Below are 21992 nucleotides of genomic sequence, written 5' to 3' on the forward strand. Positions count from 1 at the left end.
TTTACCTTTTTATTTTTATTTAAAATAATTTCATTTATGGTTGAAAAATTCAAAGTTCTTTTTTTTTTTCTTGGTCATTACAATGGCGTGATATGCATTTTTCATAATTATTAAACATATTTTCAAAAGAACTATTAATGTCTTTTGCAGTAAAACCTTTTAACAGTGTAAAAAAGTTAATTTTTCTACCTGTTGACTGTCTCGGGTCTCAACCACGTTTGAGCCACATTTATCACTCTGTTTGTTGTGTCTCTGTGGTCCTGAAGATGGCAGCATCCTATAGCAAATGTTGCTATCATCTTGATGGTCTGGAGTCACAAGATCGCTGTTAAAGCACACTTAAATTAACAAGCAGTCGTGCATTTGGAAAAAGGCGTATGAATCATTACAATTAGATTTCATCAGTTTGTTGCCCAATGATTCCATTCTCTGTTCAACTCTAACTCCACTTGAGTCATACGAGAGGTCCCAGTGAAAATAATGAGTAATTTAAAACCCTTTTGGCAACATCTTCACACAGGCTGCTATTATTAATCAGCTCTTATAGCTGATGCAGAAAGACTCTCACTCGTTTATTCACACAGCTATACATTCATACCACTCTGCATATGTTTTAGTGGGTAAATGTTTGTTATGAAAGCTCTGCGCAGATGAGAACAGTGAGAACCTGAGTCAGAAAACTCTCTCAATGAGATGGTAGCAGAGAGCATTCACCGAATGGAAAACAATTACACAGTCACTGAATCCTCTTCTAAGTTCTGATGAGGGTGGTTAGCGATGGCAGTGGCCACGTAATGGTGTGTGTGTAATTCGGTAATGCTTCTCATTGCTCAGCGCCTCCAGATCTAAGCTGCCTAAAGACGACACAATTTGTCAATTGGCTCCGGGCCATTAAAAAAGGAACAGATCATCAAACTTTAAGGCAGATTTAGATTACTGAATGCAGACTCATTCAAAAGAGCATAATTATGTCATAAGTTGGTAATTTGTACATTGTGATGTATTGATCTCGATTAAGGTCTGAGATAGTAAAATTAATTCTGTGTCGTTCAGCTCAGTTATTTTCTCAAAAATGGATCATTTGTTGCCGCAGTTCATCGTACAGTAGGTGATTCAGTTCATTTAAAGAGTCGAATGTTTGTTCAGACAGGATATTAAACACAACCATATTACTCTATGGAGTTTACTAGATGGGATAACACAGTTTATAACAGAATAGATAATCTGAAAATTACAATTTGCTCAAAGTTTACTCATCCTCAAGATCACAAGCTCAGCAATAGATCCTCTGCAGTGAATGGGTGCTGTCAGAATAAGAGTTCATACTGCTGACAAAAACATCACAATAATTCAAAAGTAGGCTAATCCACATTACTCCAGTCCATCAATTAACATCTTGTGAAGTAAAAATCTGTTTGTTTGTACGAAACAGATTAATCATTTTAATCTCAAACAGTCATTTCAAGACAAAATATCAGTCCATAATAACATATCCTCCGGTGAGAAAGTCCATCTCTGTTGTCATCTCACATCAAAATCCACTTTTGTATTGGTTTAGAACTGTTGCAAATGGTGATTGATCTGTGCATATTTCTCTTCTGATTCAGACAAGAAAGCAATATTATGGGAAAAGAACTCCTATTTTAGCCAGAAGTAACATTTTGAAGTTGATAACATCTTGATGGATTTGTTTCCTACAAACACACAGCTTTCACTTCACAAAACGCTAATCAGTTTTGGGGAAAGTTACTTTTCAAAGTAATGCATTACAATATTGTGTTACTCCTAAAAAAAAGTAACTAATTACATTACTTAGTTACTTTTTATGGAAAGTAATGTGCTTTTGCGTTACTTTTTAAATCTGGACAGGCTTGCTTGTTTGTTTTTAATATAAAAGTTAGATTTTTAGCAAATGTAGAAGCCCTTCATTTCTGTGAAATTAATAAGCCTAATGCTGAAGGAAAGGTAAATTTGTGTCTGTACATTAGAACTGTATGAAAAGGAAGTTTAACTCTCTTCAGCAATGGGAAAAAATTAATCTCAAATGATAGTTAATCTAAAGTAAGTTTTTCTTATTAGTAATGAATTTAATCAACAGCGGTCAGCAGCAAAAACATTGGTTAATAAAATGGGATTAAATAATAAGTAACTGGCATTACTTTTTTTTAAAAAGTAACTCAGATATTTTCTTGTAAATAAAAAAAGTAATGCGTTACTTTACTAGTTACTTGAAAAAAATAATCTTATTACGTAACCCCAACACTGACGCTAATTGATGGACTTCAATCACCTCTCATCTTGACGGCACCCATTCACTTTAGAGGATCCTTTGGTGAGCAAGTTATGTAATGCTAAATTTCTCCAAACCTGTTTTGATAAAGAAAAAAACTAGTCTACATCTTGATTGGCCTGAGTTAAATTTTCATTTTTGGGTGAACGATTCCTTTAGCGAGTCAAATGTTTGTTCAGACAGGAAATTAAATGCAATCATATTACTATATGGAGTTTACTAGATAAGATAACACAGCTTCTTGTGCAGACTATATTTAAAGGAGGTTATGTTTTATGCAATGTAATGAGTTTTTACATAGACTGACACTTTAATAGGACTGCTTTTGCTTTGATAACTAACACCTGAGTTATTATTCCATTTCAGTTTGTACCCTGAACCATTTCTGCCCACTTCTGTGGCCATAATACATGCAGTCTGATATGATCTCTAGTGCTTCTGATGGTCTGTTGGGAAATAGCATTTCCTGAATGTAAATAATTTCAGTTTTTCCCGAAATTAACTAATTCTCTGGCACACGCCGCTGTTGAGCGCCGATGCCGTTTGAATGCAGGAAGTGTAATGGGAGATAGCAGGGGAGAGAAGGACACCGGTGGAAATAAGCTCTGCCTAGTTTGATAAAGCCGCTTCATTACTTGGATATTGTGTGTCTGGAATCATTATGCACGGAAGGGCCTCTGGAGGCTCAGGTTTTATTGGCGGTCCTTGCACAGCTAACTCTCATCCATTAAACAAATCATGGAGTCATGTATTAGATTAGCTCTACACCCGGCATCAAGGGTGTTTTTGCCAACCGGCAGAACCTCTGCTATTCACTCTCCTAATCCGGAGAATGAATTATGCGATTGAGAGCATCTGGAAGATATTGTCATACATACCATTCTGAGAGATTTATTAAAGGAACAAAAAAGGCCCATTCGAATATTTTGTCACTTAATTGTGTTGTTTGCTCTCGAGCTGACAAATGAAAACAGGAAAGCGTCTTGTTAAGTGACAGCCGATGTTTTGTAATATTTAATCAAATCGCAAAACTTAGTTGCTTGTTTAAAAGAACTTGTCATCTGCATACAATAAGAAGGAGAAGAAGCCAATGTCATTTACAGGGCTGTATGCTTGGGTGGAAACAGCTTGCTCTCCTGCTGGCTCTGACCCTTGGTAACCTCAGAGGTGTGGTTATGACTCCCTCCTGTGGTGAAAGGTCAGTACTACAGTAACTATGCAGTTATGCCACACACCAGCTGAACGAGCTGTCAAAGTTTTCTTTGACTCCATCAGCAATGTGAAAGGCAGAGTTTACAGGAATAAGGATGCAGTGAAAATGAAAGTGCATAGGACTTTCTAGGTCAGCCCAGCTGACTTTTTGTAATCATTACACAATGTGATGTTATATAAAATCTATATATGCTTGTATATACTATGTTTTATATTTGTTTTTTATATATTTTAAACACACACGCACGCACACGCACACACATACACTGAATTGCTCTATATTTCTATATTATACATTTGTGGACTTGATATATCAGCTGCAAACTTATATCATGCCATATTAATAAATATTGAGAAGCACTGAAATGTTTGCAGTTGTAGACCAAAGCAAAATTTAGAATATTCAAACTTTGACATTGCATCTTTCTTGCTTTTTGTTCTTGAGAAGTGTGACTGTGTGACCTGTTTATATGAGGGTGTGTGTGAAGCACACCAGATGCTTTACTGTATTATTGCATCTGACTGTTCTCGTCTTTGATAGCAGGTGTGAATGTGAAGTGTGTCATTGTAGGAACTTGGCCAAGTGTTGGCCAAGTGTCAGAGTGGTCCAAACCAAGATTATTTCAACCTTTAGAGACCCAGGGATGCTCATCTAAGTCAGGGACTACTAATATAAAAAGCTGGATTTCAAATTCAATAAATCTTTAAACATCAGGGACATTTCTATTGTCAGTATACATTGTTTGACACTAAACTATTTAATTAAATATATATGTGACCCTGGACCGCATAAGTAGCACAGGTATATTTGTAGCAATAGCTAACAATACATTGTATCAGTCAAAATTATTGATTTTTCTTTTATGCCAAAAATCATAAGGATATTAAGATCATGTTCCATAAAGATATTTTGTGAATTTCCTACTGTAAATGTATCACAACTTATTTTTTATTTAGTAATATACATTGCTAAGAACTTCATTTGGACAACTTTAAAGGCAATTTTCTCAATATTTAGATTTTTCTTTTTGCACCCTCAGATGCCAGATTTTTTTCAAATAGTTGAATCTCAGCCACATATTGTCCTATCCTAACAAACATCAATGAAAAGCTCATTTATTCAGCTTTCAAATCTTGTGGTCACGGGTCACATATTGCTCTTTGTGAGTGAAAGTGCTATATATTGTGATTTAAAAAAATCTTTACAGTAATCCAAGTGAATAAGAATGTAATGAAAAAAATGTAAAGTCATTGAAGTCTGACATTACAAGATTACAAACATCAAGCTTGTACCTATTGTGAAAATTGTTTTTATACGCAAAGGCTGGAATGGTACTGTGTTGGTAACCAGTGGAAGTACTATCGTACTTTTTGATACATTTGAAAGTGTACTACACACAACTTATGTGGATCTTTATTCGAAATAACGACATCATGCGTTCTCTGACAATTCATGAAGCCTCCTGAAATTTGAACAAACGCCCTGTTTGAAGAAGACGACGCCGTATGCAGAACAAGACAGGTGTATTTAGAAGCGAGAGCTTCTTGAGCCAATCAAAAACTTACGCTGAGCGTCGAAGGGCGGGCGCTTGTCTAATTATCCAGACTTTGGGCCAATTAAATGAGCCGAGGGCGGTGCTGAGTTCGATGGGGGCGTGTCTTAGGCTTTGTGCCGTCGCAGCGCTGAAGAGCGTCTGAAGAGAGTAATGGCATGAGCCTTGCGTCGAGATCCTGTCAAAGCACTATACAGCGAATTTGTCGCACCTGAACTTTTACACTCTTTCCTGAGGACTATTTTACCATTTAAACGGGACGTCTTATTACCTTATTCACACTGACACGCAACAGCAGGACTTGAGAAGTCACTCCACCGCAGTTGCGTTCCTGTCTTAGGACATTTAAAATAAAAGGATATGGTGTTGGACATGTGAAATACACGGGCAACTTCAAACATGAAGCTGGCATCTTCTCTGTGTTGCCTCGGGTTTCTTCTCACTTCTGTGGCGGTCCGTCTGAGCGACTCGCAGCAAGGTGAGTAAACGACTGACCATCGTCTCGTGCGCAAAGGTGTTTATGCGTCTCGTGCACGCACCTATGAGCTCTGCTTACTTTTTTGTGGATCCTTCTCGCAGTACCCATCCTCCGGTGCGAGGAACCATTTTTGTGCCCGACAATTAAACCATGGTGTGTATATGCGTTATTGTGATTGTAAATGAGTGCCATTCATTCACCACCACAATGATGCATAGATTTCATGCATAGAGTCTCTTATGTGTGTTGGTGTGAAATAAGCTGGCATACAGTTGGAGCAGTGGCACTGATAGCGCAGAATGGCACTGTTGAAGTGCCACTGAAAGGGGCATTCAGTCTCACTGGACGTTTGTTTTGTTATTCTCAGCCCGTACACTGTCTGAGAAAGAGTTTGAGTGGTCATTGCTTTCCATGCATGTGAAAAGTCACTTCTGTTGCCTTGAGTCGAACCTCTGGTGCGTGTGACTCGTTTATGCTTGACTTTTCGTGGGCTGAAAAGAAAACGTAAACTTGAAATGTCAGCGTGCAATCAAATGCACCCTATTTGATTTCCCATCCTTTTCATTTGGTGTAGAAATGCAAAAATACTGTTACATATCAGCTGGGAATTTATGGTTTATTTCGAATGCGTTTTTATTGAGAAGTTTGCTTAACTAAACAGACTCATTGTGTTTGAAGTGTAAATGGCTTTTCGGAAAATATAACACGATTGGCGGATTTGCTGGTTTATGACATAAGAATAACCTGAATACACATCAGTGTGGTGTTCACATCTCCACATGGTGGTAGTATATGAACCGAGATAGTCTGAATCACAAATCTCTCTCTCCCTACCTCCCCCTTCTCTCTCTCTGTACTTTATTGGCATTATAGTTTTTCGTATGCAAATAATGTAAAAATCCAGATGTATAACATGTTAAAAAATAATGCTATTAAATCAATAATTGCAACATGTAATATAAAATAAAATGCAAAGAAATAATTTAAGCAAAACACACTCATACTCTCTCTCCTTCACACACTCTCAAACACGCAAACACATCCATTGATGAATAGTCGTCCTGAATAATTTCCAAACGTAGATCCATTCAGAATAGCCAAATTCATCAATATGAAACCTCAATATCGATTACAGTAGTATAAATGATGCTGTAGCCACCGATCCTCCATCACTGTCGAGCTGAATTGACCTCATTAAAAGCTTCCAAGAAAACTTTACAACGAAGCATTACGCCATTTAATGAATTTTAACACCTTGGAACACTTCAAAATGTTTGTGTCTTTACGCGCGGTTTGCGTTGTTCTTTTTTCACCTCTAATCAGTTATTATACTGAAGATTAGACACACTGATTGTTAACTAACGGGTGAAATAAAGCTATTTCAGTTGACTAACCGAAAGCAGGTAAAGAGCACGAACTAATCAGGTCTTATGGCTCGTTACTGATCTCAGTGTCATTGGCAAAGGCACGCACTCCTGACGCACTTCTGCGCTCCGCTGCGCTGCCGGAGGAGACACGATGCTGATCCAATTGTTATTTTAGATTAAATAAATTAAAAAGCCTGAAGGGAGAGCGATTTTAATGGGTTTACAGGTTAAAAAAAAAATCAACACTGTAGGATATTCTTGCAAAAGTTACAGTTGTTAAAAGTAAATGAATAACACCTTTATTTCGTAAAGAAGTGGTACTGTATAGCTTCGGATGGTTTTCTTTTGCTTGCAACAGTAGCATTTTATTTTAAGTTTCATGAAGAACTGTTTTGAAAGTGTAGGTGTGATGAACATTAACCCTCACAACAAACAACCATTCTAACAGAAATGGTTTTGCACTGAACTATATAGTCTGGTAGTTGACAAACTTTCAAGATGATGTATAGTAAGTTTAACATGCTGTACTTAATGTAAAACTATAGTAGGCTAAATGTTTCTAGTTAATCTGTAATTGTTGTGCATGCAGGACATAGAGACTTTTCACATTTTTATACTTGGTCAAAAGGTGCATTTTAAAAGAACATGTGAAAGTAAAAATGTAATTAAAAGTGATTTTAAAAATTTGGCATATGTGACCCTGAACTCAAAACCAGTCTTAAGTAGCTCAGGTATATTTGTAGCAATAGCCAAAAGTGATTAATTTTCTTTTACGCCCAAAGTCATAAGCATATTAAGTAAAGATAGTGTTCCATGAAGATATTTTCTGAAGTAAATTACCTACCATACATATATCAAAACTGAGTTTTTGATTTAACATGCATTGCTAAGAACTTAATTTGGACAACTTTAAAGGCGATTTTCTCAATATTTAGATATTTTTGCACCCTCAGATTCGAAATGTTCAAATAGTTGTATATCGAACAAATATTGTCATATCCTAACAAACCATACATCAATGGAAAGCTTATTTATTCAACTTTTAGATAATGTAAATCTCAATTAAAAAAAAGACCCTTATGACTGGTTTTGTGGTCCAGGGTCACATGTGACGTGAATTTTTCCATATTCATGACATTTTTAGCCTTAAATTGAAAATAAATAAATAAAGCATTGTTATATGTCCGAGTTTGAACTACCCAAATATAAGTTTTATATATTTAAATAATATTTTATATTATATTTAATATTAAATATTACAAATTAAAAATATATTAAAATTATGTAATCTTGTTTTGGTCAATAATATGTTCTTTTTTGGGAATTATTGTTATGTATAATTTGTCTCATCAGTTCCAAGTTGTAATATGGGCAATTTCTGAAGTGCTTTCTTCTGTTGATTACAAAGTTAATGAAAGGGTTAATGATTATGACAATGATTATGATGATGAGGGATCTGACCACTGCAGTGTGCTGCTGTTTAGTTGGCTGTATTACTCATTACTGTGATCTGTATCGGTTATCGCTTCAGTCTGTCTGAAGACGGCCGTGAATTTAAATCAGTCTCTTCCGTGACATTTAGGAGCCGTGCCAGTAGTAAGACTTGTGGGGAATAGTAGGAACACAAATATCAGTTTGTTAATCGGCTTAGCTTTGGATTAAGTCCCGTCAGTGAGACTGGCTGCTGATGAAAATTAATCGTTCAGCAATTTAACTCTCCTCCTCTCTATTTGATCTTTTTCTTAGATAGATTCCCTGTTACAATGGAGCTGTGTAACAAGCATGAGAAGTGAATAATGCCATGTATACTTGATATTTTGTTATTATTAAGAAACCTAACTAGATTAATCATATTTAACTTATGATGAGCAAAACCATTTGAGGTGTTAATATTCCTTTTTTAATGTAGGTTGCATAAAGAAACTTGCTTTGGAAAAAGTTCATGTTTAAACCAAGGAAAAGCATACTTTAGTTACGAATGATTCTAAATTGAACTTAAAACATATTTATTTATTTATTTGTGAATATTCAATTTTTGATGACTGTGGGAAAGTTTTCTTAGCTCACCTCTGTCCATTCTGGTTTGGCCTCTTGAGGTTTCATACACAATTTTGATTGACAGGTCCCATATGAGGCCAGAGTGTCTCACGGGAATCTTCCCTCCTTTTTTCCCTCACTTTCTGGAAGTTTCAATACTCTATCAAATACATTTTGAGCTTGCCGACTTCCCTAATTGAATCCTTTTTTAACACAGTTGTTTACTCGAATCTTTTTTTTGCGTTTGCGGAGTATGATATGACACAGAGACATGCTCGTGAGTACTGTATATTTATTTACAAGCTCACACATCTGAAGTTCACAGTACATCTAAATGTTTACACAGTGTGGCACAGACAGGAAGCCCTGTCAACAAAGAAGGGTAAAGTATTCACTTTTATCGTGGCAGTCGAAGCGCAGCATCTCTCGCTCCCTTTTTATTTCGTCAAAGCGAGAGGCCACAGTGCTACAAACGCCTGCCCACACAGCAATAACCCATTGTCTCACAAAGCCCATTTATTCCGTTTTTCTCCATCTTGGTCCAAGAAAGGCAGGCTGACCTCTGAGCCCGTGTGTCTCAATGGGAAGAAAAGCAGCCTTTGATTCTGTTAGGAGCGCCAACTCCTGCCAAGCGAAGGCAGGTTCCTGCGCAGCGTGTTGCTCTCTGCTCCGACTCTGAGTGTCTCTCTCTCCCTCTGGAGCTGTGCTGACTGACTGCTGCTGCTGCGGCTGTACAAGCGCTGCCTCATCCTTCCAGAGGCTAATGGGAATTTGATAATTTGATGATTTGTTTGAGGATTTGATCACGGTAGACCCGCTACTGGCTCAAAATGCATTGCTTATTCGTTCTGTCACTTTCTCTCTATCTCATAGACTTGTCACAGATTTCTACACTGATTTCACCAACAAAAGCTGCCCTCTGCCTCCTTTGACAGATTTTTGGGAGGCACAAGGATCATACCTAGATGTTTTCTTAAAGGAATAGTTCACATTTACTTTCAAAGACATACATATTTTTCTTCTGTGTTGCACAATCAGAGAAACAACATGAAGTTGAATGAATGATGCCAGTTTTTATTTCTGGGTAAATTATCTTTTTAAAATTTTCTAGCAATATTTTTTTTTTGGCATTGGTCTTTTTCACACAGGATGTGTTGCATTATAAACATCTAGATTAGCTGGAACTGACATATGGAGGCACATTTTTACATCTATTATTACGCTGTTGCCCAACATAAAGACTAAATTAGCTCTTTCATATATAATTATGTAAACATAGAACATATGTGACTCTGGATTATGAAAGAAGTCATAAGTAGCACAGGTATATTTGTAGTAATAGCCAACATTTTATGGGATTATCGATTTTTCTGTGCCAAATATCATTAGGATATTAAGATCATGTTCCATGAAGACATTTTAATTAATTTCCTACCGTAAATATACCAAAACTTAATTTTTTTGATTAGTCATATGCATTGCTAAGACCTTCATTTGGACAACTTTAAAGGTGATTTTCTCAATATTTCGATTTTTTTTTTTTTTTTTGCACTCTCAAATTCCATATTTATTCAAATATTGTCCTATTCTAACAAACCATACATCAATGGAAAGCTTATTTATTCAGCTTTCAGATGATGTATAAATCTGAATTTCAAAATATTGACCCTTATCACTGGTTTTGTGGTCCAGGGTCAAATATGTGACACTGGATCACAAAAAGTAGGACAGGTATATTTGTAGCAATAGCCAAAAATACATTGTATATGGTCAAAATGATCTTTTATGCCAAAAATCATTAGGATATTAAGTAAAGATCATGTTCCATGAAGATATTTTGTACATTTCCTACAGTAAATATATCTAAAGTAAATTTTTGATGGTTCCAGATAAATCTTGATATCTTGAGCAAACCAGACATCAACAGAAAGCTTATTTATTCAGCTTTCAGATGATGTAAACACCTCAATTTTTGACTGGTTTTGTGGTCTAGGGTCACATATGTACATGCATGCTTGTCTATATTTAAATATACAAACAAAATTGACTTTACCCAGTTTTCTGTTCACTTGTTTTTTCATGAGAATTTGTGGGATTTTGCATAAAACATGCCAGATGGACGCACCAAAATGTGCATAAAACAACACTTATGCCTGTTTTGATGGATACATTTTTTATTCAGTAAGCATAAACTGAATTTTTAACTTGAAACGACATCTAAAAATGCTTTGCTCATGGTGTAAGGCGGTGAAAAAAAATCCTTGGTGGCCAATGATGTCCATCTGACAGATGTGCATGGACCAAAAATTACAAAATGGCAAAAAAAAAACAAAAAAAAAACACACACACACACACACACACACACACACTAGAACACATCCTGTGTACTCTAACTAAACTACTGTTTTTCTCTCTTTGTCTCTCTCAGCATCTATCATAAATTAAATTACATGGCCTTTTGGTAGCAGTTACTAAGCAGAATTGTGCTACAATTAGTGCCAACAGCAAGTGTGAAATGCCTTAATAAAGCATGAAGTTTAACACTTACAGATACCGCAGTGTCCGTAAGGGAGAGACACACAAGGAGATAGAAAAAAAATGACGGAGAGCATGTTTGTTATGTGGCCTTTCTTGTATAAATTTATATTCACGTGCTGTGTTTACAATCTTCTATTGCTTCGACACATTACTGAACTGCTATCAGTATTCATACATGCAGTGTTTGACCATGGGTAAAAGGACATGGCAACTCATGTGTAATTCATAACGTAAAATTGTTTGCAGACAAAGCGTTGATTCTGACAATAGCTTTCCCCATACGCTGAGTATCTAAGAAAATCACATCAGACAGAAGTCGGCTATTTTCCTTTCTAGGTCAGTTACACGGTAAGTCAGAAGTTCAAATCATTTAACCTCGGACTGCGCAGCTCTGCTGGCTGGGGATGCTTTCTCTTTATCTAGAACAGCAGTGATTGCCAGATCGACCCCATGTAGCTGTTTTCTTGATTCCCATCCTTACAAGTTCAGTAGTGATGTATTGAAACAAGACCAATCTCAGCTTGAAGAGAATGTGCTGGAATCGAATTGAGCTAAGAGAGGCGGTAGAACGATTACAGCATGACAACAACTTTCTATCTGATTTCAGGCATCTCTTTGTAACGTTCAATTCCTTGTTGCCCAAAAAATCCCAAAGATCCTTTGTGCTTGCATATCCACCTAGAATGTAGGAGTACAGCAATGTTCAGAGTTCAATACAAGTAACGCTCAATCAAAAAATAATTTTGACTCATCTCTCCTTTTCTTCAAAAATAATAGAAAGTAAGGTAAAGTAAATCGGGCATAAAAGCAGAAATATCAAGGTTATAATTTTAGCACTTACATTAATTCTTCTGCTAAAACGTATTATTTGAGGTGTCAAGTGGTTTAAATCATCAATTGAGAATCATTTTATAGTGTTGTAAAATTGGATATAACTACATAAAGGTTCGAAATAGTGTTAATTTCGTCACCTATTTTTAATTTAGTCTTAGTCTTAGTCTTGTGCCAAATGTCCTTGTTAGTTTTAGTCATATTTAGTCATTCACATATCTTTTTTTGTTAGTCAAGTTTTAGTCGACTAAAAGTCTCGTCATTTTAGTCTAGTTTTAGTCAAAAGAAAACTCAAGGTATCTTAGTCAAGTTTTAGTCGACTAAAAGTCTTTTAATTTTAGTCTAGTTTTAGTCAAAAAAGAACTCAATATATTTTAGTCTAGGTTTAGTAAAAAAATTGTAGTCTTTTTTTAAAATAACACATTATTACTGAGATTATTACTGATACACATTTCAGTAAAAAAAGTGTTATCATATCTCAACATATCTCAAACATTGGTTAAATGTCATAATTACCTGACAAAATACACTTGTTGAATGATTTTTGTTGAATGCAAATGTTAAACGTGTCTGGTTTTCAATTTCTGATTTAGGAGACACATTCACAAATGATTAACCCTTTCAGTGGTGAGTTTAAAATATTCTAGCGGACCCCTGAGAGTGAGTTTTTTTTTAAGCGACCGTTATTTTAGAACTTTCGTCCTTATTGTTTCCATGGCGACGCATCAAGCTTGTCACGTGACACAACACAGACACAATAACACTGTATGACAGATAGATCGCTTTTATTTCGTTTTTCCTTTTTTATCCAGAATACTCACACACTTGCTTACCATGCAATGAACTATCTAATATTCCGATTCACAAATATGTCTGAATTAGTATGTTTCGTCGTTTAAAACCCTATATAAATGATCTGGATCATAATCTGTAACGTGAGATGGGCGCGGCCATGTTTGTTCGCGCTGCCGTTCAGATCAGAGTCCTGTCAGCCGTATTTACAGCATTCATCCGTTTCTCCCGAAATACATGCAAGTAGCTGGTGAACTAGAAGAGGAATAGAGTGAACTTTTTAGTTACTAAGCCTATGTGTATGTGATATGAATAAAACACATCGGCAAATTATATTTGAATAGATTGTTATTTGCTGCTTCCATAGACCTATGTGTGTATTTTACAAACTCTAAATGTCTCCTTTTACTAGTACTTATGTGTATTTAAATGTCTGAAACCTAAAATAAGCGTTATGTGGTTAAAAACACTGCATAGTTGTGATTAAATGACAAGTGCAGAGCTCGTCCGTCTCTGGCTCAGCGCCAGCCAGCGCGCCAAAGCGCAGTTTGAATATTTTAAAGCCGTAACAGCTGATGAAAAAGCAGAGACGATTGTAGACGAAAATGAAGAGAGATTTTATCTTAGTTTTTATTTTATGCAAAACATTTTCGTCTCGTCTTTTTTCGTCAACAATAATGCATGTTAATTTAGTCTTAGTCAGCGTTTTTGGACAGTGGTGCAGTCTTGTCATCGTCTCGTCTTAGTCATGAAAAAAAAGGTCGTTGACGAACATATTTCGTCTCGTCTCGTCTGACGAAATTAACACTAGTTCGAAAGGGAATTTGCACTGTAATTTGCTTTTTTGAGGGACAAGTGCAAATATTTTTTTTGTGATAGTCAACATTTTGACGCAGACACTGTCAATGGAGACCTTTCTTTGTTGTATTACATAAAATTATGTCTTGTTTTCAAGTCAACATGATTTTGGGAGGTTGCTATACTCTTAAAAAATAAAGGTTCCAAAAGGGTTTTTTTTGCAGAAGAACCGTTTTTGGTTCCTTTTCACATCCATTTTGAAAAAAAAAATTTTTTTGACTATAAAGAACCTTTTCTGCATTTGAAGGGTTCCATGTTCACCCAAAAATGAAAATTTGATGTTTATATGCTTACCCCCAGGGCATCCAAGATGTAGGTGACTTTGTTTCTTCAGCAGAACACAAACAAAAATTACATTTGCTTGTGCAAACTCATCCGGGACTGTTGACTTTTCACCGATTTCCCCTTCCGGTGTTTGCGTATACGACTTCAGAGCGCGTACACTTGTAACATGCCTGATGCTGAGCTCTTGCTCGTGACAGTTGGATGTGGCTGTGTATCAAAGGTAAAAAATGATATAAATATTGTTCAGTTTCTTACCAAAAAGTTGTGTGTCTTAGCACATCAATGTATCGTCACGAGCAGCGGGGTGTAATTTGGATTTGTCTGTTGTTTTTTTTTTTTTTACTTTTAAAGGTCTGGTGCCCATCCACTGCCATTATATGGCTGGCAGACTGCACCGGTTTTAGTTTAAAATCTTTGTTTGTGTTCTGCTGAAGAAACAAAGTCACCTACATCTTGGATGCCCTGGGGGTAAGCAAATAAACATCAAATTTTAATTTTTGGGTGAACTATCCCTTTAATATCTCCTCGACAAACCACAAAGTTTAGGTTTCATTCATGTCTGGGGCTATAAACAAAGTTAAAAAAGTGTCAATGGGGTTTGTTCAAACCTCTGATCCTAAGCCGGAGTCTTAGCCAACACTACTATTGATATAATTTGAGCATTCCAGCTAATCATTAGCTGCAATTTTCACATTTGCAGACTGTCGATTTTGCCCATTTCACCCGAGTCAGAGTTCAGATGAACAGTCGAGTTTAATAGCAGTTCTGTTCACTTTTAAGTGACAAGGGTGAAAGAGTGACAGCCGAGCAGGCAGTAAACAGCGCAACGTCAGTCAGCGGCAAACAACCACTTGCTATTGTTTCACGCAAACTCAAGTTCCACCTCTCCGCACTGACAAAATTCATAACATTCAGTGCTCTGACTCATTATACAAAGTGCTATTCAGATGTACATGAGCTGCTCAGACGTCCGTGACTATGATGTTTGAGAGCTGCTTTTTTCCCTCTCTCCCAAAGCCAAAGACAGGCTTTGTCAGCCTACAATTAAGAACAGCAGAGGGGCTGTTAATAAGTGCCATTCTGAGGATTTTCGTCTGCGTGAGGACGGAGATGGAGAAAGCGAAACATTGGCTCTGATTGACGCTGCCAATCGTTTAATACAGAGTCGTCCTGCTCTCCAGGCTTCTCCCTCCGTCTGCTTCAATTCTTCCTTTCAACTTCTTTCATCCCTTTCTTGTGGATGCCACAAAAGGAAGAAATTAGTATGACAATGGATATAGGCCTAATCTTTGCTAAAACGCACTCATTACTGCGGCGCGTGGAATTAAAAGCGATTGCACGGAATTAAAGTTAATTGTGCATCCCCAATTTCTAGTCTTTTTTCCCCTTGTTGTTCCCTCTGAGGTCGCTGACAACTAAGTGAGCTGTTTCTCCTTATTTAAACCCCGCCCTCCTCCCCTTTTCGCTTTTTCCGAACTCCTAAATAATGAACTTAACAAATAAAAGAATAATTACAGACTCGTCTTCTCGGCTATAAACGAAATGCACCTCCCTCTAATGAGCGTTTCATGTTTTGCTTTCTTGTGAGGGGCTGCTGAAGGGCCAGTTTCTCTGTATGCCTTGCACTGCACTCTCTTACTGTAATTCTTTTTTTAAATATTCAGTGGTAATCTGCATTTACAATGTAATTACAGGAAGGCTTTGAGCGATGTCTCCTTTTAATAAAGTTTGTATATGGAGCCTTTTTTGCAGACCGTGGCGAAGGCGTTTCTACAGATATTAATATAGTAAAATTAGCAACAAATGTTTAATTGTTTTAAAGTAGTACTCTTTTGCGCTAATTATTTTACTGGTACATGTCTACTTTTTTAATGTATTTTATAAGACCCTTTTCAAAGACTGTGATGACATGTTTCCACAGTTATTAGTAAAACTATCTATTTTTTAATTTAAAAATCATTTTAATGGACATTTATAACACTATACTTGTAGAAGTTTACCCAACTTTTGTCAATTTTTATGTATTTTTTTATGTATTTACTTATAAATAAATATGTAAAGCCAACAAATGAATAAATTAATTTATTTGTCTGAACACCTTTCACCTGATTCACTTTGGAACTTTTTAAAATCACTATTAAGTAAGTCAAATTTTTTCAGTATTTTGCCCATCTCTAATGGACAGTCAAAATGAATTTTGTAAGTACTTAAGTTATAGGTGAAGTGTGTAATTTCAGCACCTCTAATAGTACAAAATTTCAATTCTCAAACACATTAAACACATTTAGTTTCTCCCTTAAACCATGGAATTTTGTTACAAATCTGAAACTGTTTGCAATTTTGTTTGTTGCCACTCGTGGTGCAGAGCTTGCACACTTCACCTTTAAGCCATTTCTCTTTCTTTCACTGTTCCTCTCTCTGTTTTTTAATGTCATTGCTGTATAATTAAATGTTTGTATTCCCTCTCAGGGCTGGATTTTCATTGTGCTGCACGCAACAGACACATTTTGTCCCCACTAATGAAGCTCTTATGGATATGAGCGGTTATAGGTGATTTTGCAGCATGTAAGGAGACATCAGGGAGAGAGGAAATCGAGGAGATGGAAATGTGAGCACAAATGCAAGATTTAGAGGTGTTGAAGAGTAAAAGAAAGTACTTAAGAGAAAAGCGAATGCTTAAGCTGTTTATGAGAGTAAAATGCAGAAATGTGAAATGAAAGTTAATGGCAAAGGGTAGAAAAAGCAATAATGTGATTTAAAAATATGAAGATATAAAAATAAAATGACCAAAGGTAAAAAGAGAAAACAGTGGGTCAGGCCAGCGCTGCATCTGCTGATCTCGAACGCTGGCCAGCAGTCTGTGCCAGTCTCTTGTGGGCCAGCAGTCACCTTGGTGCAGAGGAGAAATAACGTCGGCCGTAAAGGCACATAAAGCACTGAATGAGAGAAAGGGGGAAAGGCAATTGACCTTGGCTGGCTGACTGACTGCAGGAGAGATGAGCCATGTGCTGAGCAAGGACTGTCGTTCAACCTGAGGAACGGAGAGATGCTGTCTTTGTGTCTGTCAGCTGAGTTATTTTTCTCGGTGAAAGTCTGTTTTTAGCTCCGTTTTACCTGGAAGTGATACCGAGCGATTTCCCCAATGAATGGACTATAAAGTGAGCTCATTCTTCTGTAGATGGTAGAGTGGGAAGCCTAGAACATTGCTTTTCTTCTTCTTTTTATTTAATACCAGGAACTGAATGGTGTTTGGATGGCTGTCATGAGCTGGTTCTTTTTAGTGAATTGGAACCATACAGTGCAACCATTAAAGGCCAGTTGATTTCTGAATGAATGAATCTTATTAATTGAATCATTGGCTGCACTGGTTTAAAAGACTGTCTTAAGATGCGCTATGTTCTTTTTTTTTTTTTGTAGTCCAGCTGATTCTCACGTGAATTAATTTTATCTTTTCTTAGTGAATTAAAACTCTCAAACAGTGTCCAACTAATTCCTGAGCAAATTACTCTTACAAGTCTAATCTTACGAGCCTCAGCTTACTTTTTTCAGTGGGACTCAATGGGTTGAAGGTCCAAATTGCAGTTTCAATGCAGCCTCTACGATCTCAGCTGAAGAATAAGGGTCTTATTTAGCAAAACGATAAGTCATTTAAAAACAAATGACAAATTTATGTACTTTAACCACAAATGCTCGTCTAGAACTAGCTCTGCAAAGCTCATCTGTGACTTCACACACCATGGTGGACTTGACTAATAAGTGAGGTAAGCGGCTGCTTTGGGCCCCATCTGATATTGCCCAAATATATTTGTAGTGTTGAACAATGTTGCCAATCATGGACACATCTGTTCATTTCTTGAACTCATTGACAGGAAGTGTTTTAAGTTATCCACTCACCACTCAAAATGGTGATTTCTGCAGTCTCGGGAATCCTCTCATTATATCAATGTAAGAGATTGATTGTGCAGTGTATAGAGCTTATTAACACAATGTTGTGAGATCGCAATGAACTGAAGTGAGTGACAGATTTTAGTGATTATATGAGGGAGCACACTTTGCATGCATTAGACTGTATATTACTGTCTGACTGTCTCAGGACAGAGATATTCCCCTCAGTAAAGAAAGTATTGTGCTTCAATTCATAATTTTATTTGTCTTGATGTTTCAAAGTGACTCTGTTGTGTGCTTTTCCTTGGCACGCTGGCATGAATTGCCGCACACCTATAAAAGCACTTGCATGAATACATGCATTTTTGCTAATTAATAGATTACATTTTCAATTTGCTTCTCTGCAAACCCTACCGTATGCCTTCAGAACACCTGGAATATGGAATGAGTTGCATGGAATAATTTCATGTTTGTAAAAAGTTTACGTTTACTAAAATTTATTAAATGGACAGGTTCAAGCATTTTTTATCTTCTTTTGTGATCCGAAACAAAAAGGTAGCTTAATATGCCTTTAGAACAACATCAGGTTGACTAATTACTGATTGTGAAGGGATAAATAAACTATGAAGTATGAGAGAGAGCGAGCAAAATAAGCGTTAGGCGTAAAAGAGCACATAGTTATTAGCACACGTTGTTAGTTTTTCATCTGTGTACTTCGGTTCAAAAAGGTCGAGTAGACCAAAAAACGCCATCTCATTTTCTCTTCCAACTTTAAAATCATCCAACATCGTTGTTTTACCTTTTTTTTTTTTGCAAAGGGCGTTTGACTTTCTTTTCACGTTCAGTTTGTGAACACTGGGTTGGTACATGTGACCTTGCCAACAGGACTACATAATGTGTAAAGTCATGGACGCAGAGCTAGTGCAAGATGCGCATTTGTGGTTAAAAAGTATATACATTTTGTATTTTTTATTATTTATTTTTTTCGTTTTGCTAGATAAGACCCTTATTCCTCGGCTAGGATCGTGTAGCGCCCTTTTAAGCTACATTGAAATAAGGGGTCTTCTCTAGTGAAACGATCAGTCATTTCCTTAAAAAAACAAAATATGTATATACTTTTTAATCACAAATCCTTCAAAAAGGTAGGGTAAGGTGAAAAACTCCATCTCATTTTCTCCTCAAACTTCAAAATCATCTGATATCATTGTTTTACCTTTTTTTGTAAAGGGCGTTTGACTTTCTTTGCACATTTGCTTAGTAAACACTGGTTTGAAACTTTCGCCTACATCACACGTGCATGATTACGTAATGCATAAAGTCGAGCTACTGCAAGATGAGCATTTGTGGTTTTAAAGTATTTACATTTGTATTTTTCTTAGAAATTTACCAATCGTTTTGCTAGATAAGACCCTTATTCCTCAGCTGGGATCATGTAGAGCCCTTTGAAGCTGCACTGAAACTGCAATTTGGACCTTCAACTCGTAGGCTCCCATTGAAGTCCAACATATGGAGAAAAATCCTCAATTGCTTTTCTCAAAAACCGTAACTACTTTTCGACTAAAGAAAGAAAGACATGAAAATCTTGGATGACATGGGGATGATTAAATTATCAGGAAATGTTTATTCTGGAAGTGAACTTATCCTTTAAAATTCCTATGCCTAGTAAAAGGTGATTCAGTAGAGTAGAAAACGAAGGGCAGCATTGCAGGGTTTAGTAGGACTTTGCATAGCAATTTTGTTGCAATGTCATCTCTGTTGAGTTTTGCCTTCTGTGACTATTTACTGTGGACAGCGGTGCTTAATCTAGGAGGCCTGCTGGTGACCTGGCTATAGATTTAATGGTTTGTTACACACTTGTACACACGCACACATGACTGAGACTGAAACTTGCTCTGTAAATGCTTCATGCTGAGGTGTCTGCTGTTTGAATGTCCCCTGCTTCCCGATACACATGCATAAAGACACATTAAACCCCCCCCAGCAAGGTGAACGGACTGCTGATGCAGGATCATTTTGGAATATGGTGGGAGAGAGACAGCAAACATGAGAGGCGAGGGAAGAGGGTCTCTAATTTTAGCCGCAAAGACTCGAAGGCCAGATATTCGCTTCTTTCTTCTTTCGTTCCCTTTTTTGGCATGGGGTTGAGTGAAAGGGGCATGGGTACGGTTCCCAGGAGTGCTGGGTAAAGCAGCCGCTATCAGAGAGGCTGGACAGCCCAATTAATCAGAACTCACTCTGGGGAGCCACAAGCCTCTGACAGGGACGTTTTATTCTGGCCTGCCACCGGACACCCAAGAGTCTGTCATCTACACAACCACTGCATGCCGCTCGCTTTTTCAGTCTCTATCTCACACTTTTCTCCCTCAAAACTCACCGCTGGCACACCCCAGGGATGCCCGAAGGATTATGATCTGTGGTACGCAGAAGAAAATATGCCATAGAAAAGTTATGAGTCATGCCACCCACTGTACACCGTTCACTTCCCATGCAAAACTCTTCAGATGAATTATTTATTATTATTGTTATGTAGACGGGTAGGTAAATTGCATACCAGTATGCCTACTCATATCATATTGACTCATTTACTCAATCAGCAAAACCCTGTTTCAACTTTCAATCAAATAGAACATTAAAGTGTAAAGTCGGCAACACCAAAGCTCCAAAGATATCAAAAATGTATTAGAACAAACTTTGTTTTTTCAATACATTTTTGATATCTTTGGTGTTGCCGACTTTACACTTTAATGTTCTACTTGTTTTTTAGTTGAGCACCCATTTGAGATTGATGTGCATGCTTTTGTTTGCTTTTTAACCTTCTATCAAATACCATATCATCTCAGACCCCATCAATAGCGTTAGTACAAACATTAACATTTTAAAAGTTGGACAGTCCACCTTCTACAAAAGTTTAAAATGGATTTGTCTGGTGACTTTTATATTGCTTGTACTACCATTCAAAAGTCTAGGGTCAGAATAAAAATAATAATAACTGATGTTTTAAATTGATTAGAAGTGACATGTTTGTTTATGTTGTTAAAAAAGATTTCAGTTTCAAATAAATGCTGTACTTTTTTTTATTTTTTTAATCAGACTTTCTGTTCATCAGAGTCCTGAAAAAACTGTCAGTTTCCACAAAAGAATTAAGCAACATAAGTGTTTTCAACATTGATAATCATCATATGATATAGTGACAGTGAAGACTAGAGTAATGGCTGCTGAAAATTCAGCTTTGCCATCACAAGAATAAGTGATAGCTTAAAATATATTAAAATATAAAACAGTTACTTTAAGTGATAATAATGTTTCACTGTTTGATATTACTGTTTGTACTGTATTTTTGACCAAACAAATGCAGCCTCAATGAAATGATTTAAGAGACCCCTGACTTTTGAATGGTAGTTTTTATGAATATGAATGCTAGTAAAAAGCGTATAAAGCGTATAGTTGCTAGTATTGGTAATGCGATTGGATAGCTTTCACCAGGTACTGCAGACCTACTTGATTAAGATTTGGATTTGAGTTGGAGAAACTGATCGGAGACCAGCTGATATAGTTAGGTTTTTTTTTTCAGAGGAATAATCAGAAGCAGCAGGCAGTGGATTGAGTGAGATAATTCCACCCCGAATTGCTAGCATTTGCATTTAACTATGCATTTACACACAACATGCCCATGGCTAGAGGAAGAATTGCATTTCGCACATTCTATGCATAAGCTGCTTATGCATTTTATATATATATATATATATATATATATATATATATATATATATATATATATATATATATATATATATATATATATATATATATATATATATATATATATATATATATATATATATATATATATATATATATATATATAT

The 21992-nt window shown here is 36.4% G+C and overlaps 1 protein-coding gene across 1 annotated transcript in view; it reads left to right on the forward strand.

Moving 5' to 3' along the window:
- Window positions 1-5240: 5240 nt before the first annotated feature.
- Window positions 5241-21992, forward strand: part of LOC141340152 (receptor tyrosine-protein kinase erbB-4-like) — a 352964-nt gene continuing 336212 nt past the window's right edge. The window contains exon 1 of the mRNA XM_073845081.1: window positions 5241-5533. Coding sequence (XP_073701182.1) covers window positions 5455-5533 — 79 coding nt within the window. The 5' untranslated portion in view covers window positions 5241-5454. The remainder of the gene's footprint in view (window positions 5534-21992) is intronic.

The sequence above is a fragment of the Garra rufa genome, chromosome 8 (genome assembly GCF_049309525.1).
Source record: "Garra rufa chromosome 8, GarRuf1.0, whole genome shotgun sequence".
NCBI lineage: Eukaryota > Metazoa > Chordata > Actinopteri > Cypriniformes > Cyprinidae > Garra > Garra rufa.